Here is a 22,701-nt window from a genome sequence, read left to right as displayed (position 1 = left end):
CGTTGCTTCTTGTTTAATAGCCTGAAACATAATCAGTACGCTATGTCTAACATGATGAATTTGTGACCATTGACATTGACTATGCTTAGTTCCATTCGTACATTTGTTAATGCTTTTACTTCTCGAACAGGTGATTTATGGGACATCTCGAAAAGTAAACAAATATAAAGTTCGATCACAATAGGGCCACTCTCTGCTTGTAATCGTCATTTATTTTTGTTCACGTTCGAACCGTAGGTTGGAGCGCGATATTTTGCTTCTGCGGTGTAGACAAAGCGATACACGAGTATATTTAATTGCTGGTAGCGAAGCAATTTGTAGCTTTTGCTGTAAGAAGGTTTAAAAATATAAAAATAAAAAGATTTTCAATTCACAGAAGTTTATCTCATGTTGAATCTGCATGCAGGTTTTTTTTGTGGAAAAACAATATGACCTGTAAACTGTAAGAGTCGGTTTTGATACGCTGCACAGTGGGAAAAAAAGTATAAAAAACGCGACTTTACTCAATAGTTTGATAGAAGGCTAAGTGTTGTAATCAATAATGAATACTTCTTATGTAAAAATGTCTGGGGCGTCGATTTCAGGTATTTAAAATGACCGTAAAGTACGCTATCATGCCCGTTTTGCCCCAATTCTCCTCTTCGTTTGGGTTTATTTTCAAAACTGAATATATAACTCGGAAGAAAGTTGGAAACGGCTGACAAAAATTGATATTTCTTATGCAAAAAAGTCCAAAAAATTGATTGAAGACATTTAGAATCATCTCACGAAACGTATACACCCATTTTACCCCAATTCTCCGCAAAACTAAAGTTTGAAGTTAATCCTGGCTTTATATTTCGGTAAAAGGCTATATGCGGCTGATTAAAAGGGATGATTCTTATGTATAAAAATCCAGGTTATCGTTTGAATATAGTTAGACTGGTCGCCCGAAACGTATGTACCCGTTTTACCCCAATTCTTCCCATAACTCAAGTATAAAGTCAAACCACAGGCTCCACATTTCAGAAAGAGGCTGAATGCGGTTGATCAAATGTATTATTTCTTATACAAAAATTCCTGGGAAATCGGTTGAAGATAGTTAGAATGGCCGCACGAAACATGTGTACCCGTTTTACCCCAAATCTTCCCATATCTCAAGTGAAAAGTTAAACCTGACTGTGCTTCTCAAAAAGAGGCTGAAGGTGACTGATGAAAAGAAGTAATTCTTATATAGAAAAATCCGGGGAATCGGTTGAAGATAGTTGGAATGGTCGCACGAAACGTTTGTATCCGTTTTACCCCAATTATTCACATAATACAAGCGTTGTGATACACTTTACTCAATATTTCAGAAAGAAGCAGAAAGCGGTGGATCAAAACTAAATTTTTTATATACCAAATAATCCAGGAAATCGATTGAAGGTAGTTTGAATGACCGGATAAAACACGTGTATCCGTTTTACCCCAACTTCTTCCCATAGCTCAAGTGTGAGATTAAACCTGGCTGTACTTCTCGGAAAGAGGCTGAACGCGGCTGATGAAAAGTAGTAATTCTTATGTAGAAAAATCCATTAACAGCATTAACAACATACAACACATTAGTGAATGTGGAAACGTTAACTACAGCATTCTTGTATATACAGACACCGAGAGAGGTGCGCGTACACGCTTTTTCTCCGCATGCTCCTGCCATGGTGATTGCAAAATGTATGTCAAGATACGGAGAAGTTGGTTTCATAACTTCGAGGAACATTTTTCGGGATGTTTCTAACTCTTTTCCTATGGAGGGAATGTTTGCGAAAAATAAAATGGTTATGTTTGAATGACTGCAATTCCTTCAAACATTTATGTAGATCACCCGAAAATGGTACGTTTAATCAGACAATACTGATCACGCACCCAGTCCAGTTTCCAACGTGCAAATTCTGCAACACGACAAAGCACCACGGAAAACCAAGTGTAAAAGCAGCGCCTACTGCTACAATTATAAACAGCACACGTCACGCCAAACTACAAGCGGCAACAAAATCAATATCTACGGATCTGACAAGAACAATTGCGCCCAGTGTCTCCAAGCCAACAACCGGTACCACCAGCAAAGAAGCGATCGCAGAAGAGGACAGATACATTCGTTCGTGCACTTACATTCCTGTTTGATGCTCTATTGCTTTCTTCGAAAATACTTTTGGTTGGCTTCTTATATTTTGCAGTGCATTCTGTCGATTCAAGCAATAAAAACTCTAAGCAAAAAATATACTTGTTTTTTCGTGCAGGAGGGCACAATACCTAACTTGAAATTAGTTTTTAGCATTTCGGATTCTCCTCATCAGTAACTAGCATAAGTCTTTGGGTTAGTTAGACGATAAATTTAAACTAGCACCAAAGGTGACACTAGTTAGACGCTCAATCCTGAATCCAAAAAGTCGTACGTCTTGCATGAACTAAGCAACTGGCATGTTCCGAGTGATGTCTCGGAAGACAAACACAGAAGCTCTGGTTTGCTGATGAGTATGCGGAATACAAAACGGTTTTGCGAATGCGAGGTTTACGAATGAAAACACCTGGCACTATGCAGCAAACAAAAAATTACAATTACTATTTTTATTGCTTTTCTATGAGTACCAGATTTTTCTGTCAATCCAATTTTGCTTTCAGGTAAAAAGGCGGGCCCCCATATGGGACCCGGGCCCCCGGGCGATTGCCCTGGCTACCCCTCCCTCTCATCGGGCCTGTGGATAATATGTAGTAACAAAATAGTAAATCACAACAATTTAATCAATACCACAATACATTTATAACATTGAATGGGGTTAGGTATCTATTTTTGCCCTATTAGGGAGGGTACCACATTATTTCTTTATTAATTTTATTATTTCAGCTTCTTTGCCTTGTTATTAGGAGCCATTTTTTTATTTCGATTATGGATTTTTTAACTTTAAGGTCATTCGCCTCTTATTAAGAGCCAATATAATAACAAAATTGTCTTGAGAATGGTGAAAATCTTCTGTTTGAGCACAGCAAAAACTCTAATCGAGTACCCCAATTATCGCAACACCATTTGAGTAAATGCGTTGAGCAAAGATGGCAGACGCTGTTCTAACCAAAGGCTTCAGATTGGTAGGATGATAATAGAAACAGGGTAAAAATAGGCTTATTACCCTACATGCTCTTTTAAACACGTTTTCAAAAAATAATCAAGTGTCCCCAAATTAGGGATCGAGTCTCCACTAATCAAAGAATTTTACATTTTTTTATTGTTTTCCAAAAATGCTCATAGCTCATGTCCAGTATAATATTTCCATGTATTTTTTTTATGATTATCAGTCAACCCTAGAAACAATATAAAACTACAAAAAATACATAGTTTTTTTATCATTCCACGGAGTAGGATTGAAAAATAAAAAAGGGGATCAAGTCTCCTCAGTCTCCCCTACTAGGTCACTTGAAAAGTACAAAATCACTGTAGCACCGTGTTACATGTGTTATACACAATCGTATGTATACAAAATTCGTTGTAAACTGCATACTTCGAAACTCCCTGGTAAACATATCGGAAACTTATGCCGGCGCAAAATGTTTAATGCTCTCACTAGTTTCACGAAAGGTGACTTTTCCCCCTATTTTGTCACATTTTGTTCTACCAACAATTTACGTTAACCTCTAGAAGTTTGTAATTTGAAAAGATTAGATTTAGATTAGATTAGATTAGATTAGATTTACATAGGCTTCTACGACGTACCGATTTTACTGTACTGGTCTACAAAACCGCTATACTAAAATACATTGTGTAAAACATCTAAATGTAAGTGTAAGTGTTCTGTGTGGCTTTGAGGTTTGAACCTAAAATAAGCCTGGTGCGATGTTCTACATAATTTCAAAATACGTACTGCTAGATATTTGTAGGAAGAAAAATAAGTTATTAGTTTTAAGATACTTGACGTATGTAGTATTGTATTGTACAAAACATTGTTGAGCAGCTTCAAGATACGAATTTTTTTACGTGAGACTGTGTGAGGGTTTAGTTCACAGCGAATTTTGTATCATTTGAGTGTTATTTTTTGTATTACACGTGTAAATATTACACGCAGTATTGCATATCAATCATTTGATGACTTATCGCTACACTGAGCCTAAAGTTATTTTTACGAGAAGTCTTGAATCATTTGGATAAACTAGGTCGAATATTTCACCAAATCACACACTCTCAAAATTCTTAATTTGTTTGTTTAACAGAGTTCTAATAGAGAATTTGTCATATTTTATAAGACAAGCCATAGAAAGAATAGGGGTTGAGACGGTTCAATAAGTTGACACTGAAAAACTCCCATTCTACAAAAAATTATATCTTTCATGATTTTCATCCGATTTAAAAAGTGCTTATTTCCATTGGCTATTATCAGACCTTAAGCACTCCTAAAATGTAATTTTTACAATTACTATTTCTTACCAAAAATCTGGACCAAACGCTCATATTTCTTTAAAAAAATGGGGAAAATTAAGAAAAAGTTTAACAAACTCGTAAATAAGGCGAAGGTGAAATTTATTTTCTTACTTCAACCCAAAAGCAGTTATGCTGTAAATATTTTGGAACTCATTTTCGGATTCAGCAGACAAATTTACAAAAAATATATGTTGAAGTTCAGATGTTTATTTTTATTTTGTAATCAAATAATTAATAATTTGACACAATTTAACTTATATTATCAGTTTTACAGCTTTATTTTATTCATTCAATACCTTTATGCAATTTATCCATAAGATTGTTTTATTTATTTTATCTATTATGCTCATATTGTTTATTTTTTACTCTATTCGTTTCATTTGTTTAATTCATTTTATTTTTGTATTAATTCATGCATATTATTTAGTTTCTTAATTTATTACTTTTCTTAAATCTGTTCAGTGATTCCTTTTATTAATTCATTTTTTAATTCGATTTTAAATTTCATTTGCTTCATTGATTTTCTTTAATTGAATGGCTGGCGTCCAAAAGGGGCTAAACCACATTTTGCATTTTTTACGGGAAATGGAAAAAAACTTCCGCATTTCCAAATTAACATTGTTTTTGTTGTAAAAATATATTATTGCATTCGTAGTTCATTGACCCATGTTACCTAGAAAAAATAAGATCATTAAATGTACTACTTTTCAGTTCCAGTTCCAATAAAAAGCCCTAGCGACTGAATTCCAAACTAGTAAGATTCAACTAAATAATGCGCTAAGTGCCATAAAGCAACTCTTCCGAAGACACCATAACTCTATAACGAAAGAGAATAATTGATTCCACGTTTTTGCCTTTCTCATATGATCAACAAATTACTTCGATTCGCAGGCCTAGATTACTGATGGCGAATCAAAAATTATTGGAATGTATTGTCCACTATCGGTAATTCCGGAAGTCCCGGGGTTCCGGGCAAATTCCAGATCTAAAGCCACTTCGGTGACGACTGAACCAAATTTCACTAACCTAGTCTCAAATGGAAGGTATAATATGAAGTTCGAAGTTGAATCCTCCATCTACCCCTCCACCTCTTACCTCTCAATCCCCTTGTATCACCCGCACCCTCTCTGGCCAACCTCCCACATGCATCCCCTTCATCCACCCCGTATACTACAATACGTTAGATGATTCCCGACACATCCTTCCCCTCCTACTAATTGTATCCCGTCCCTTCTCCACCATTAAGTTAGCATGAAGACAACATTGAACTCACGCTGATTAAGCTATATAAATATTATATTTTTGTTTGTTTCAAGTGTGTCAATATCGACATATTGCTTATCAGGATCGTGACAGTCGTGAACTTATATATGCTCATCAAGTGTAATAAGAATGAAATAGACATTTCCACAATGTTATATTGAACATAACCAGCCATTAAATCATAGTTTGGATAAATGAGAAAGGTACAATTGCACTACTAGGTGGATTAAAACAGGTTTTTAACTTTCCGACCACAATGTACCGTTTTACTCTTAATCTCTTATTGCTCGATGAACTTTCATAGAGACATGATACCTTCACTGAAATTTTCGATAATATATACTAAATAATATGCATTTGTGCAAGAAATATATATGAGATTGAAAATAGCCATGCATAGCAAGTGTATGAGCGGCCCTTACCTTCAGGAACGACTGTTTGGGCCGAAACGTCAACGTACAATGCAATCCAACTAAAAACAGTATTATATAGAGTTTACCGATATGTAAGCTACAACACAAAATTTACTGATTGCGAATCGATTGACTACTTTTCTTAAAACCTCGGAAAACGAACGAGAAAACTTGAATTTCCATAAGACTCAATGTGGGGTTAGCCCCTTTTGGACGCCAGCTATTCAATTTGTTCCGTTTCTGCGATGCTTTTTTGTTCTAGGCTCAAAATAGTGTTTGTCTTACCTCTAATTTGATGCTTACTTCGCGTGAATTCTGTAATAAATCCAATACAAATGTTGCTGCTAGGTGGATAAATTCGGTTTTTAATGCACTTGTTTTTTGTGTTTGTTAACTGCCATCTATCTTTGAAATCTAACATCTAAAACCTAAGTATGGCCAAATTAAAACAAAGAGAAATAAAGGCGAATCTGACCACCAGACCAGGTATTTGATGCCTTCAGCAAAGTTGTTCGCAAAGGTAACAGCTATAAATTGACTGAAGGCACCATCTCAATATAGTCACCTAAAAGAAAATAATGAAAATATTACGCTTACAGGGTAATCAGTCTGTCAAAATATTATTTCAAAAGAAAGATTATATTACATCCATTAAATTATCCGAACAAGGTATTGGCCTAAAAAACCGTGTAAGCGTTGCATGTTTTAGTCTTCTTACTAAATATTGCAAACGGTAAAAATCCTTCATCCGTATTTAATATTAAATATATTATTTTTTCGATAATAGTGCGATATAATAAGTTGTGAAATTTGAATTCAGAACTTAGGATAAAGCTAGCGCCGGATTGACGCTAGCTTGAAAAACAAACACACTATTTTATGTTTCTGAGCAACACAACTAAAATGTTTTATCGTTATTATAAAAGTAAATAATTTATTCCGCCAGGACAATATTTTTTATCTATTGATGACTACACTTGTTTCAATTATACTATACAAAATTAACTTGATTGCTAAAAAGTTATTTTAATACCTTTCAAAACATGATCAATGCTCCCCTATTTTACGGTACGTCAAATCAATTATGCACGATTCCAGTTCATTGGACCGGGAAAAACAGTAATCATGATTCATCATGATGTTGTTGGCGCAAACATTAGTTCCAATTAGCGTGTAGTTAATAAACTGTTTGGCTTCCACCAGTCACTACAGTAGCTGTCGTGCCACGGTCCGTACTTTGATGACTATCGGGACAGTGCTATGTGTTACTAAAAGTGAAACTGGATCTATTGATTCTTCGTAATGATCAATAAACTACACTGAATGATAGAGGGTACGCCGTGAGCTGCCCAGTCATTCCCAACATGTGAGCATACATAGTTAATTGGGAAGGGTGCGTTTCCTCCCACCAAGGTATTGACGAAGAAATTTATTATTATGATTTCATGGGTACGGTATACGGCGATTTAAAAAAATGTGCTTAGGCTTATAGATTTTTTTTTGCAGAGGATGGGATGACGAGACGGATTTGAAGATTACAAAATAATTAATACTCCACGATAAACGACATTGGGCTTCATTACATGGTAGAATATTACTGGATATATGTAAAAAAATTTAGCAAGGCAGAGCGAACCACGTATTTAAGATTTGATAAAACGTGAATATTGGATGATTGGCTTTGTAGTGGACGTACCCTGGAAAATCTGAGAGATAGCTGATCGAAGCTATATGCAATCTGCAAAATTTATTTGATTTATATAAGAATAACCAATCTAACATCAATTGATTTTGGAGCAAGCTTTTTTCGAAATTCGGACGTTTTGGGAACAATTCGTTACCAGTTGTACGAGGAGACGCCTTAAGGGGATTCAAAAGATAAAATAATCTCGACTATTTTATTGCTTACATGAATAGATAAGCAACCTAATTTCTGTCACTAAGTTAGTATCGGATTCTGAGGAGACTAAGTGAAAACGCAAATTCCATAACTAAATTAGTTTTAGATTTTGTGCAATTCACGCGCAAACATGGTTTTTATCCATTTTTTTTTATTAGCGAAGAAAAAATTATTTTCACCCAGGCTTTTCTCCTTAGGGAGAAATATAGTATAGAACTGTATAAGAATATATCACAACAATTACAGAACTCAATTTAATTGTGATTATGTCCTAGTATATTACTAAACACCGAAAATAAATATTTTTATAGTACAATAAAGTCCAAATGTTATTCCGAAAATTCGCTTTTACCAGAAAACTTCGGGAAAAGTTAAGGTTTAACAAATTTCTCCAGTTTTTTTGTGTTCCTGTAGAAAATGTACCAATATTTTTGGTATGAGGGAACATTGCATGCTTTGCATTGAGCAAACAGAGCGTGTTATCTTTCGAGACATCGGAAGTTAAAAGTTGTTCATAAGCAGTGTTTCCAATTCTGGACTAGCTGCAGTTTGATGCCGATGCCGTCTTCAAGTGCCTGATTCTGAGGAGACCAAATCGAAGAGCTGGACTTATATATTGTCCGTTTCGACCGTAGATAGACATTCGTGCAAATTTTTGAAGCAGCTAAATAAATATCCTCACATCAAACTGCACGGGAGACAGCAAATAAACAAACCGAACAGCTTATGCACAATCCTTGAGAGTGCGTTCAGTATTGTTTTTGTTAGTCACCGCAACAACCAATCTATGATAGATGCGGTGTGAGCATATTTTCGTGTGATAAAAGTATTTTGCTGTGAGTCTACCTAGGGGTAAAATTCGCAATAGTTAGGACACAAACTCTCTACGCATAAAGTGATTTTACTCCAATTTTGTCCTTATCGACGAATACTGGCTAAAGTATTACGAGCTGCAATTCTTCAACCATTAAGGTATTATAGTAACGAGCAGCTTTACTAAATAACCCACAGCTCCACTATTCTATGACATTTTTTACGAAATCCTTGTTGAAATATACCTAAATTTCCAAAAAGCTATGTCTTTACTTCACTTTAAAAATAATTGCTAAAGCAGTTACGTTTTTTCCTCCGAAAGCAGGCCACTTATTGGCCCTTAATGCGCTTTGTTTGTTGAAACATATTGTAGTTATCTTCATGGTTATGAGAGCGTACGCATGTACAGGAAAGTACCTTCGAATTTCATGCGTGCTTCGTTTTGGCGCAGTCTTGCACAGTCCACTTATGTTATGCAGTTACAATTTCTTTGCGTCGATATGTAAACCAATGACCAGGGTTCGAGTTCATTTATGCGTATAATTGCCAATTGTAAGGAACTATGTTGTTTTTAAATTGTTCATGAAGGCTAATTGTTGATTTACATAAAAGTTTGCTCAGTTCCCTAAACACTTGCGTACTTTCGCACGTCTTCAGGGAACTGTACAAACTCTTATGTAAGTCAATAATTAGCCTTCTCATAATGGTCAATTAATCCGCCGGTGGTCAAGCTCACTAGAAAGTTTCTACTTCAGGGTAATTAGTAACGATGATCTTTTTTCCATTTCAGGTAAATGCTTGAAAGCAACATTTCCTAATCGAATGTATTTTGGAGTAGTTAAATGTAAGTCTACTTTTATCCTGAGTGTATAATTTTCTACCTAGTTAGTTCCAGTAACACTAGCGGTTCCAGAGAAGTGCACTATTTGACCAGAAGCTACTTTGATAAAAAAGATATTTGCATTTATTTTTTTATCTATGCAACACTTCATATGACTAAGTAAAAGCAAAATAATTAAATTTGGTAACCAAAGCAGTTTCAAATTTTTTGAAAGGAAGAAGTTAAGTATTGTTTCAACTAGGGTTGTGATACCCATTTTTCGTACGGAAATACCACTACTGAATAAGTGTCAGTACCATGCAAAGCTTTCGATGAATTTATAGGGGAACCCGGGGCTATTCGGACCTACTTAAGCAAATTGCCCTTGTAGGTGGAAAGATATGAAAAAAAATTACCAGTCGAAGGTCCTAATTGTTAGTTTGAAACTTCAGCTATATTTTGGTACCATGAAAGGTTCATTTGCACCACTCAATGGCAGCGCTAGGCGACGATTTGCAAACCTTTACGTTTTTCCATCCTTTTACAATGTAACTGTAATTCGGACCTCCCTACGGGGCAATTCAGACCGTGATTTTTCTTTAAGTTTATTACAATGGAATTATTTTTACCAATGAAATATTTATAAAAGAGACTCCTTAAGAAACAAAAAAAAAATTGCTTTACAAAAACTTAATCTGGTATGTCACAGTTGTCGATTGGCGGCCCATGTATGTTCTTTATTGTAGAGTGTGCAATGGTGTGCACTGTCGCAGGCCACAGAACGGTGGTTGACGGAATAAGGGGTCCTTTTTTTATTTTTATTAACGTGACTTTAAATTTTAATTCATTCGTCACGCTTCGAAAATTCAATATTTACAAGTCATTTAACAAAATTATATGTTCTTCAACAGTTCTACTTCTCTTATAAACTGAATTAGTTTTTTTTCATTACCTATCCCTAAAATTTCGCTTAATGTCAGATTCATTAGATGTTTGTCTCTGCTTTGCTGATATTTAGGACAGTCCAGGAGCAGGTGTCTTACGGTGAAGTCGTCTCCGCAGCACTGTGGTTTGTCTTCCCGGTCAAGGATATAGCTGTGGGTCAACTTAGTGTGACCGATCCGTAGCCTGGTGATTGCTGTTTGCTCTGAGGTGTCTTTTACGTCTTCCCATGGTAGTGTCGTCGATTTTATGCATCTGGTAAAGGTATTGCAGCTTCTCCATTCAGCCTCCCAAGCTTGACGAAGTAGCGATTTGGCATATTTAACGAAGTCCTTTGCTGGTACTGGGATATCGGTACATTCCTTAAGTCGTCCTTAATCCTAGAAAATCCGCTCTTTCGTTCCCTGTAATGCCAGTGTGACTTGGCACCCAGCAGAACGTGAAATCTTTGCTAGTAGATGCGGTCTCTACGGCCTGTATCCAGGGATGCCGTGTTTTTCCGTGGTCTAAAGCTTGCAGGCAACTTGCTGAGTCGCTGAAGATGACTGTGTGTCTGGAGATTGAAGCATTTTCAGTTGCCACCAGCAGTGCCAGTGCTTCCGCTGAGAAGATGGTGCAACAGTCAGGAATGCGCAAGGAGATGTCAACGTTTTCGCTGTGTACTCCTATTCCAACACTGTTTTTATCCAGAGATCCGTCTGTGAAGAACTTCATTGATGTAGAATATCGCTTCGTTTGTGTTTCGTTAAAGATTGCTTGAGTTTTTGAAGACGCCTCGTGAGCTCGAATTTTGTTTTTGATGCTCCAATCAATTCGGGGTTAAACCGAATCCCATGCTCGGTCGCTCATCCTGTTTATGGTAGGTATTCGGTGTGTGGTTATTCGCTCTAGCCATTCTGAAGCTCTTCTCACCATGGGGCAGACAAGTTCCTCATCTACAGGTCGTTTTTCTAGCCAGCTGCATGCTTTCCCGATAAGCCGATCAGTCATGATGTGTTTGAAAGGTGTCCACTTTCGGATAGCAATGATGAGATTGGGCTAGTTATGAGCGCTCTGGATATGGTTCGAATAGCAGAATTGTAGGTGGGCTGAATCCTTTTTATCACTTTATCACCTCCTCGACTGTAGAAACCAAAACCGTGTGATAGTTTTGATACCAGGATACTATCACAGACTCTGAAAAGCGTGTGACGGTTACCTCCAGCGTATCTGCGACTGATAGCTTTTATGATCTGCAGTCGGTTTCGACATTCTTTGACGAGGTTGTCAGCATGTTTTTTAAAGTTAAGTTTCGAGTATACTTGCACTCCGAGTATTCTTGCGGTTGTCACTTTTTTGATAGTACCTTTAGAGGTCTTAAGTTCAGGTACTTTGCTATGCCTTCCTCCGTTGCAGATGTGGATTAGTTTTGATGTGTCCGTAGAGAACTGTAGTCCATATTGTTCAGCCCAGATCAGCACTTTATTTAGCGCAGTTTGTGCTTTGGCTCGAGCTTGTCGTGGAAATCTGCTTGTACTGATGATGATCAGATCATCGGCATAAAACAATATTTCCGTGTCTTCGGTGACGCATCCACTAATAGAGCTAATTGCAATGTTAAACAAGGTAGGAGAGATAACTGAGCCTTGGGGTATCCCGTTTTCTAGCGGTCGTTGATCCGAGAGGGCGCCATCAACAGCGACTCGAAAGGTTCTTTCATCGAGGAAGTTGTATACGTAACTCAGCATTTTTCCTCCAACATTCCATTTACTGAGTGTGGTGATAATCGGGTGTCTCCAGGTCCAGTCAAAAGCTTTCGAAAGGTCCAACATTATGACATCGGAGTGCATGTCAGATTGGAGGGCTTGTTCCAGTATCATTTCAAATTTTGCGAGATGGCTGTCCACACCGGAAGGCAAACTGCCGGTTTCCAAGCCGCTGGTTGAATTCAATGTCCTGGACGAGTCGTCGATTAACCATTCTCTCAAGAATTTTGCCGACACAACTGGTCAAAGAAATCGGCCTATATTCGTCCGCTTCAGTTTCTTTCTTGTCGGGTTTTTTGATTGGCATAATTGTGGCTTCTTTCCATTCAGTTGGAACTACACCACTGTTCCATACACCATTGTAGAGATCAAGTAGGATCAGTTTTGCCTGAACTGGTAGATGCTTCAACAGCCCCGTACGCTCATTTCGCATAGAACTGGTGAGCGTCTCGAAAATATCTGTATTTTCACCCAAACAAAAATCATTCCATTAAATAGAAGCTTCAAGCTTTCCAAAACACTTACTATTGATTTTCTTCACTTTTATTTATTGCTTTAATCACGGTTTTACCATTATAATGATTTTTGTTTTGAGAATAGCAAAAAAATGAAACACGTTGTATCTCCTTTTTACAAAGAATCAAATTCAGCTCTCAAAATTAATGTTTCAGAATAGCGGTCCCCCTATCTATTTGATATATCTAGCCTAGAGCTAAAACTTTAAGAGAATCAAAATGCCATCGCCTTCAGGAATCTATCCGGTAATAACTTAAGTCAATTGACACACTTAACAGTAAAATTAAGTATTCTCAATTTTGGGTAATTTTCGGGTGACACGTACGTGCATCTCTCTCGTTTACACACAGCCATTCGGTTCGGGGTCTGCCACGCTGTCGACGACCTTTCCAGTACTATGCACTGTCAGTTATACTCTTGGAGATCAGCTCATGAATAAAGAAGCAGTATTGTAATCAGTCCATAAAACTTTATTTATCAAACGTCATCAATACCGTTGGTCATCAGGCAGAACATTTCATGAGCCGGTATTAAGGCAGTTGCCAAACTTGGTTTGAACTTGGCGAGCGTTTTCGGCGATATCAGCAGCAATAGCCATCAGGCAGGTACGAATCCGACTCTGGACTGTTTGTGTTTCTCGACTTACCACGTAGCTGTTGACGTTCACATTGTCACCCACTTGCTGCGAGAGATCACCGAAGTAGCTAAAATACTGAAACGAGAAAATAGTTTAAATCAGCCGGAGAATTTATCTTTAATAAAAACAACAAGGGTCAGCCCAATGGGGTTGAATGATTAGTTGACACAGGATTATTTCCTAGTATAGTGGCAATTCTTGTAGAGCAGTAAGAAAGCTGTTGGTCCAGAATTGGTAGTCTTTCCTAACGAGTACAATGTGGGAGACAAATTCCAGATTGTCTAATTTACTGAGCCGTTCGGCTCCCCTAAGCCATTCAACAATACAACGCACAGTGGCGGATCGAACAAAAGTCGGACAAAGCCAAAATGTTGTCTTATTTGGCTGAAAATCACAAGTTAAGCTAATTTTGAGGTGCTGAATTCATTTTTGATGTCAAAAATCCTGAAATATTAGATGCATTTTTCCATACAGTGTCACTGAACCTTTCTTATGACTATGATCCCATTTTTATGATAGATTTTCCGTTACTCTTCATCAATATCAACAATATCATAAAAAATGAGGAACACTACTTTAAATTCATTGTATAACGTGTTATTCTACCATAAATTTGCTAATTATCTTGCACAAAATACCATGCGTCTCCATAGCAGTAACAAAACCTTAAAATCCTCTTAAACTCGTTTGCGCACCTTGGCGCAGAACGAGACCATGTTATTCGAAGAATAGAAGTAATTTCCTATAGAATGTATGTGACCGTTCCGAAATGTTTTCTCTGATTGTACAGAATACACTCGTGATAAAAGTATTTTTGATCTGACCACCTCAAACACAATTAAACGAAAAAGTCATAGTCCCGAGCAAACTTAGTGAATATATTATAACCGCAAATCAAGTTCTTTCATTCCACTATAAAATGAAACTAGTTTTGTTAAAATCGGACTTAAATCAAAAGAGCAACATGCATACATACACTGAACATAGAAATCTGACCTTTTTCCACCAATATCAAATAGTGATAACTTATCCTCGAAGAAAAATATTAAGCATAATTTTGACATACACTTGTCCTATAGATGAGCGTGTATTGAGTGAACGGGACTATCCATAGATTTTGAACTAAAAGTTCATCATCCAGAAAATTTCATTGTGAAAAATTGTTCTGTACTATAAAACTAGAAAACATTTTTGTGAAGTTTCGCGAGCATTTTTGAAATATAAATGTTGTAAATTTCCGTCATCTTTCGGACACCCAAAAAGAAAATTAAGTGCATGGGAAAGATATGTATTGTATGACTGCTATCGATCTGTTCAAGGAAAATAGAATCAATCACCAAATATCAAAAATTGAAGATTTTTAATGGCTTTTATGCTTGACGTTACTGCAAAATTTATTGATAAAGAGGATTGTTTACACGTTTATTTGTACACGAGTTTATTCCAAATAATTAAAAATATGCAGATAAAATGTATCTTTTTCAATTGCAAGATCACTTAATAAATTACAAAATAATCGTAACATGTTTAAAATAAAATAATGTTTGTTTAGATGATTTTTTTTAAGAATTGATGTTATCGAAATATAAGTTAATCCCGATTTTATAGTAAAGTAGTTTCGCAAAAAATATCCTCGCATCTCACTAATTACATCGTGATTAGCAGCGGTTTCCATGTCAAATGTTTCTTCCGGGAGGAATCTGGAACTGTGATATTTCTGATTTCGTTCACATCTAGTGATATATACCGAAAGATAAACTAATACACCCGTTTTTATCAGCCCCTTGGTGAACTTTAGGCGAGAAAACGGGGACAATGACAAAATCGGGATATACAGTGCAAAATTTTGAAAATATAATTTGTTTATTTTTGCACATTTTTGATGTCTAAGATAAGAAAAATACTCTCAAGAAAGGATTTCCTTGAATTTAACTTGGTTCGTCTGCTACCGGATGGGCAATAAAAGCGGAAGTCAAAGATACTATTTCGACTGGTAAAACAATCCTAGGAAGAATTCTTGGACTAATTTTTGAGATGATTTGTTTTGCGTGATTCCACCAACACATTTTGCGTGAAACTTGCTTTTGGAAAGATCATTAATGCACTATCACCACTGTACATTCTGACAAACGTTACTTCCGGAATCAACGTACACGCATTCCCAATAAATGCGCATTTAGGTTTTTGGAGAAAACCCTGGATATGCTAAAATTGAACAGTCACACAGGTCGCAGAACGTCTTAGACTTTTTAGTTCTGTTACAGTTACAGAATAGTCGGATCCTTTTGAAACTTTGTAGAAACATTCTTGAAAGAAGGTACATAAATTATTGTGTTTTTACAGTACCAGGTTAAAAATTTTCTGAAAATTTTGTGTTAATGTTGCTCTCATTTCGTCAATTTTTGACCGAATTGGATGGAACCGGCTTTTAAAGATCTGGAATTTAGTCCAGTTTCTATGTACCGAGTAGCGTTCAAATTCGTAGACTTCAAATTAGTTCCGGAATTAATCCGAATTCCCGTGGGGTATATCCGGCATCCCTGTGGGGAGACGGACGAGTTTTGAAGAAACATCCCATAAATTTAAGTAATTGTGTTTTAAAATGACTATTTCCCATTGATCCTTCACAATAGACATGAATTGGACCAATCTTGGCCACCGGAGAGCTGTTTCGGGATAACCTAAGAAAATGTATATATTTTTCTATTATTCCAGCAATTTGGGTTCATAGCTTTATACGAAATGCGAAGTTCTTCCAATCATACGGTTCTACAGCTCCCTCAAGCTATGGCCATTCCGGCACCGGTTCCGTACGGATGGACATTTGACGCCATTTTGAAAACCAAGATGGAGGCTTCCTCTTACCACAAAACAGCGAAAGCCACCATCAATGTGGGTGTTATTTGAAAGAGGATGATCAGCAAAAGCCGGAAATTGATAATCACGCCATTTTGAAAACCAAGATGGCGATTTCCGGTTACCACAAAACAGTGGAAAGCATCATCAATATGGTCGTCATTCGAAAGGAAGTGGTCAATAGAAGACAGAAATTGATTTTTGACGCCATTTTCAAAACCAAGAGGGCGGCTTTCGGTTATCACAGTGCAGTGCAAACCACGACCAATAATGGAAAATTGTAAAGCGCTAGCGATCAGCAAAAGCCGGAAATTGTTTTTTGACGCCAATTCGAAAACCAAAACGGCGGGCTTCTGTTGAAAGGGGTGCGTCAGCAGGAGACGGAAATTTATGATTGACGCCGTTTTGAAAACCAAGATGGCTGCTGCCGGTTTCCAAAAACAGTGAAAACTACCATCAATGTCATTTGAAAGGGATTGGTGAGAAGAAGTCCGAAATTGATTATTTATGCAGTTTTGAAAACCAAGTTTGCGGTTTCTTATTTCTGCAAAACAGCGAAAACTATCATCAATATGTGTATCATGAAAGGGGTAGTCATAAAGTGATTTTTGACGCCATTTTCGAAAACCAATATGGTGGCTTCCGGTTACTACAAAACAGTGAAAACCATACTAAGCATGGGTGTCATTTGGAAGGGGGTGGTCAATAGATGTAGTGGTGGCGGTGGTACTACCACCTTTGTAACAGGAACACTCCATAGCACTGAGCAATCTTTACACGACAAGCATGACGTGTTCAAGCATTACTCTCTGACCATACTCAGCATGCTACTGTATGAAGGGCCAAAAAGGAATTGCGTGGTCGGAAAGTGACTTCGCTTACATGTACTACGAAAGATTTTACTTCCAATAAAAAGACCATATAAGCCAATCACAATGCAAGCAATTGTTATAAAAAATAGCCTCAATAGGTGGGGAGAAAATCCCGCGCAATGTTCACGAAATATTAACAACAAGAATCTGGCTACTCCACTCTTCCTGTCCAAATCGTTTCAATCAGATGGCTTGATGGTCCCTCTCAATTCCCATGTATTCTATGTGTGGGTCATTCCACACGCAGTGATCAAGGCACGTGTAATCGACCTTCACGAATTTGAACCAAATTTGGAGGAATTGTTCATCTAGGACCAATATATAAAAACTTAAATTTTTGTGTCTATTGAATCACCTCTCGGACCATAGGAGCACCCCTTCCCCCCCACCCCGCCGCCCCTGTTTTGACAAATTGTCAAAACAGGGGCGGCGGAATATAAGTGTTTTTTATGTAAAAATATCTGAGGAACACGATGGCATTAGAAGCATCAAAATTAAAATATTTGTAATAAGAGAAAAATAACTTTTAATATTTAACTGAAAAAATCGCATAGTTGGCATCACTGCCGCGAAAAGTTAATAATTTTTCTAGGCTCCTTGAACAATTTTCTTCAAGAACTTGGTTTTCAAAATGGCGTCAATCATCAATTTCCGTCTTCTACTGATCACCCCATTTCAAGTGCCACCTGGTTTTCATTGTTTCCTTGGAACAGGAAGCCACCATCTTGGTTTTCAAAATGGCGTAAACAACCAATTTTCGGCTTTTGCTGACCACCTCCTTTACAATGACACCATTATTGACGGTGTTTTTCACTGCTTTGTGGAAACCGGAAGCCGCTAACTTTGCTTTAAAAATGGCGAAAAATCAATTTCTGTCTTTTATTGACCCCTGCCCCCCTTTCGAATGACACCCATATTGACAATACTTCTGACTGTTTTGTAGTAACCGGAAACCGCCATCTTGGTTTTGAAAATGGCGTCAATTATAAATTTCGAACTTTTGCTGACCATCCTCTTTCAAAACACTGATATTAATGGTTGTTTTCACTGTTTTGTGGTAACTGGAAGCCGCCATCTTGGTTTTCAAGTGACCATCTCTTTTCTAATGACACCCATATTGATGACGATTTTCACTGTTTCTTTGGAACAGGATCCCGCCATTTTCGTTTTCGAATCGGTATCAAAAAACCAATTTCCGGCTTTTGCTGACCACCAGCGCTCTACAATGACACCATTATTGATGGTGGTCAATGCATCGTGATAACTGGAATCCGCCATCTTGGTTTTGAAAATGGCGCCAAAAATCAATTTCTGTCTTCCATTGACCATTTTCTTTCGAATGACACCTATATTGGTGATGCTTTTCACTGTTTTTTGGAAACCCGAAGCCGCCATCTTGGTTTTCAAAATGGCGTCAATCATCAATTTCCCTCTCCTGCTGACCATTCCCTTTCAAATGACACCTATATTGATGATGGTTTTCACTGTTTCTTTGGAATAGGAACCCGTCATTTTGGTTTTCGAATTCAAAAACCATTTTCCGGCTTTTGCTGATCGCTAGCGCTTTACAATGACGCCATTATTGGTGGTGGTTTGCACTGCACTGTGATAACCGAAAACCGCCATCTTGGTTTTCAAAATGGCGTCAAAAATCAATCAAAATGGCGTCAATTCTGACCACTCACTTTCGAATAACACCCATATTGATGATGCTTTTCACTATTTTGTGGTAACCGGAAGCCGCCATCTTGGTTCTCAAAATGGTGTCAAATGTCCATCCGTACGGAACCGGTGGCCATAGCTTGAGGGAGCTGTAGAACCGTATGATTGGAAGAACTTCGCATTTCGTATAAAGATATGAACCCAAATCGCTGGAATGATAGAAAAATATATACATTTTCTTAGGTTATCCTGGAACAGTTCTCCGGTGGCCAAGAATTGTGAAGGATCAATGGGAAATAGTCATATGTAGCACATTTTAAAACACAATTACTTACATTTATGGGATGTTTCATCAAAACTCGTCCGTCACCCCACTGGGATGCCGGATATACCCCACGGGAATTCGAATTAATTCCGGAACCGGTCCATGGATTTGAACGCTACTCGGTATATTGAAGCTGGACTAAATTTCAGATTTTTTAAAGCCGGTTCCATCTAATTCGGTCAAAAATTGACGAAATAAGAGCAAAATTTAAACAAAATTTTCAGAAAAATTTTAACCTGGTACTGTAAAAACACAATAATTTTTTTTTCTAAATTTTTCGACCCACTCCAGTAAATATAACCCCTTAACTCAATTAAATAGACGTTGTTAGATGATGAAAAAGGTGGAGAGAGATTGGGGCGGGAGGTATTATACTCATAAGCAGAAGAAGAGTTTCGAGCTGAAATAACTGAAATATTGTCGAGTTGGGTTGTGTTCAGGGGAATTATTGAAACACAGTTGCTCAATCTCATATGCGAAGTAGAAAAGAAGAATAGCGGCATAATGTACCTCATATGCTCTTACTTAGATCAATATTAGTAAACTCAATAATGAGTTCGATGTCTACGATGGCCTATGTTAAACAGTCAATTTTCAGAGTTTATATAAAAGAAAGGCAAAGAACATATGTCGATTCAGTCAATTCAAAAAATAAACGCTGAATAGCAGTCTTAAGAAACCTGGAAACCTTTATCTACCACTTTTGCCCTACTAGTAAAGACATTCCCTAGCTACGACACTGCTAGAAAATAGCAGAGAAATTTTTTTTATTCCGTTTGTGTTGAAATAAAGTGAGTCACCATCAGTTGGGCATTCAAGTTATGAACCCCACTGGCACTTCAGAAGCGTTACACTTGTTTTGCTCGAAGTTTGACTTGCGCTAATCAAATCGAAGTCTCTACCAAACAACGAAAATATTGGACACCAGATTGATGCAAAGCGATGTTTACAATATGTCGATGATTGACAAACACTTTATAGACCACAATACCTTTGCAAATCAAACGAATTCAAGCATCACAAAGCCGTAGCGCATGCATTTGTTTCTGTCGCTTGCAGATCGACCAAGGAGACGTTTCAGATCTTGGCTGAAAATCAGAACGCCATAGCAAATAGGCGATTTGTTCTGAATTTCCCATCAAAGCGAATTTTGGCAATTAGCTTTAACGCTGTATTCTATGTTAGTCAAGATATTTTATCTTAAAAAATCTGAAAAAAATAATTTTGACTTTATGTTTTACGCCCTAATTATAAGTTTGTCGAGAAATGAAGTCGGCTGCAGAGGTCAAATGATTCAATGAAACAATGCTTATCTTCTCACTTATTCATTTTCTAGGAAAAATTTCGATTGAAAAAGAAATTTTACCCGCACTGATCATATCAAATCATTTAAAATAAATGATTCGTATAGTTGCGAAACTAGATAATTTAATCTTCGAACAGCCTAAAACTCACATTTTTCCCAACCACCAATCTACATAGAACCGTACACAATGCAAATGTAATGAACTCACCATTGCAGTACAATCCGCCAGACCCGGGGTACACTGGCGCGAGATCGTATTCGACGATCCAGTACCGGCCAGCGATTTGGTCTGGTCGAGCAACATCCGATACATCTGGGTGAGGGCTTTGAAGCTTGCACCTTCCGACTGAACACATAACGACAATCGGCTGATGGACAATGAGTTCTGGTTCAGCTGACTCGTGTATCGAGAGGCGCACCGATCTGCATAGTCACTGTTGCTGGTATGGGCTCGGAGGGAGATGTTCCTAGCTGCATCCAGAAGCATTTTGGTGGTTTGGTTGGTTTGGAGATCCGCAACCGTTGTGACATTTTCTCTTAGATAGGAGAAAGCGTCTGACACATTTCCATTTAGGTAGTCAAGGTAGGATTTGACCTCTGAGAGGAAGACGGTTAGACTGTCGATATCTCCTCCATTGTAGTTGTGTGGACGTGTTGTGATTGAGGAGTACATTTGGTTGATCGCTGAGCTGAGACTGTTGACATTGTTTGTAGCTGTAGTGTTTGCCTCGTTGACAGTCTTGTTGAAGTTTGAGACCGCCGACTGGAATGATCTCAAACCGTTGTTAGCTGTAATATTCACGGATGATAGAAGGTTCAGTGCTGCTGTTTTATCTTTAGACACCGCTGTCACAACCGACGCCAATGCATTAACACTGTTGGCGATATTTCGAACTGGATTGATAACTGCATTCACAATTGAGCTGGTGAAAAAGTTTGTAACGTTTTCTGAAGTTATCGGTTCCTCTGAGTTTTCGACTAAAGCCACAGTTGTACTGAGAACCGTTAATGCATCCTGGAGTAGTGGAAGACTAGACGCAATAACGGAAACATTTTCATGAATTGCATCGTACTGAGTAGTTCGCACATTCCATTGCAGGCCTTCCGAGGCAACCAACGCTTTATCAATAGCTGTGCTCGTATCTGCCACGAGCGACGTTAGCTTCGCGAACAAACTTTGACTGTTGGCAGCTTTACTCGTAGATGCAGAAAGCGTTGTTCCTAGCAACCTATTCAACGGACTTGTCACATTATTCACCACTAGAACTATAGCTTCCAACGCTCCGGATGAATCCAACAGTGCATTATTTCGTATGGTTCCATTTGCTTTGATTAACGCAACAACACCTTGATTAACAGCACCGGTCAAACCACTGACAAGACCGGGAATCGTCAGATTCAATCCGAAATCTGCTCCAACCGTGGTGCAACCGGCCAGAACCACCACCAACAGTACCACAACTTGTCTCATCTCGTAGCAAACAATCAACTGAATGAATCCAAGCGTTTCTCGGCGGTTGAAAGTTAAACACAACTAATTATTGGTATGTAAATTGGATGTGCTATCGAAACGAAAGCAGTTCCCCTCAAAATGCTTGGAATGACAGTGGAAGAAAGCGTTGGCTGGGGATGCATATTTGATGGTATTGGTCCTACTATGTAAAGAAAGCGGACGTTTTGTGAGGTATCAGATGATCAATGAGTGAGAGGAGAAAGTGTTCCTCTCAGGTGGTAAGGGGAAACCTGTTTGGAGTTCATGTGACGGTGCTGGATCATTCTTATTTTTTTTCGATATGGTGACACAAACAAAATTAAAACGGCACTTTAGCCACTGAATTTAATGGGATCAAGCCAGGGGCGGAAGCAGAGATTTTTTTTAACGGGTGGGAATGTGTTGATAAAAAATATCGATTGTTCAGTAGACCTTTATTGACCAAATTAATTTCCAATAGTCCTACCCTGAATCTGAAGAATTTCGCAGACCCGTATCACACAGAGAAAATCAAATTTATTATAGAATTATGAATGTAGCAATAAGTTGTCAGTTAAGAGGTTGAGCAACTTCTGAAAGTTTCATTATTTTCTCTAACACAAAGAGCAAAAATTTTTTAAACAATCTTTTCATAGTAAGATTTCGTATATTATAAACTACTAATCAAAATTTCATCCAAAAAATTTTACAATAAACGGAGATATGGGCTTCACAAG

The 22,701-nt window shown here is 37.6% G+C and overlaps 2 protein-coding genes across 9 annotated transcripts in view; one reads left to right on the top strand and one right to left on the bottom strand.

Moving 5' to 3' along the window:
* Positions 1–22,701, top strand: part of LOC131685610 (serine-rich adhesin for platelets) — a 331,716-nt gene that overhangs the window by 136,727 nt on the left and 172,288 nt on the right. For 2 of the 8 annotated variants that reach the window (XM_058969469.1, XM_058969468.1), the window contains one exon: positions 9,603–9,656. The exons of the other annotated variants lie outside the window; for them this stretch is intronic. The gene's annotated coding sequence lies outside the window, so the exon portion shown is untranslated. The remainder of the gene's footprint in view (positions 1–9,602; positions 9,657–22,701) is intronic. 8 annotated transcript variants of the gene reach the window in all.
* LOC131679482 (serine-rich adhesin for platelets-like) lies at positions 13,323–21,964 on the bottom strand. Its single transcript, XM_058960212.1, is given in 2 exon segments — positions 13,323–13,547; positions 20,702–21,964. Coding segments are annotated over 2 exon segments (1,488 nt in total).

The sequence above is a fragment of the Topomyia yanbarensis genome, chromosome 2 (assembly GCF_030247195.1).
Source record: "Topomyia yanbarensis strain Yona2022 chromosome 2, ASM3024719v1, whole genome shotgun sequence".
NCBI classification, from domain to species: domain Eukaryota; kingdom Metazoa; phylum Arthropoda; class Insecta; order Diptera; family Culicidae; genus Topomyia; species Topomyia yanbarensis.
The sequence above is the reverse complement of the archived record's forward strand: the minus strand, read 5'-3'. Positions and strand labels throughout refer to the sequence as shown.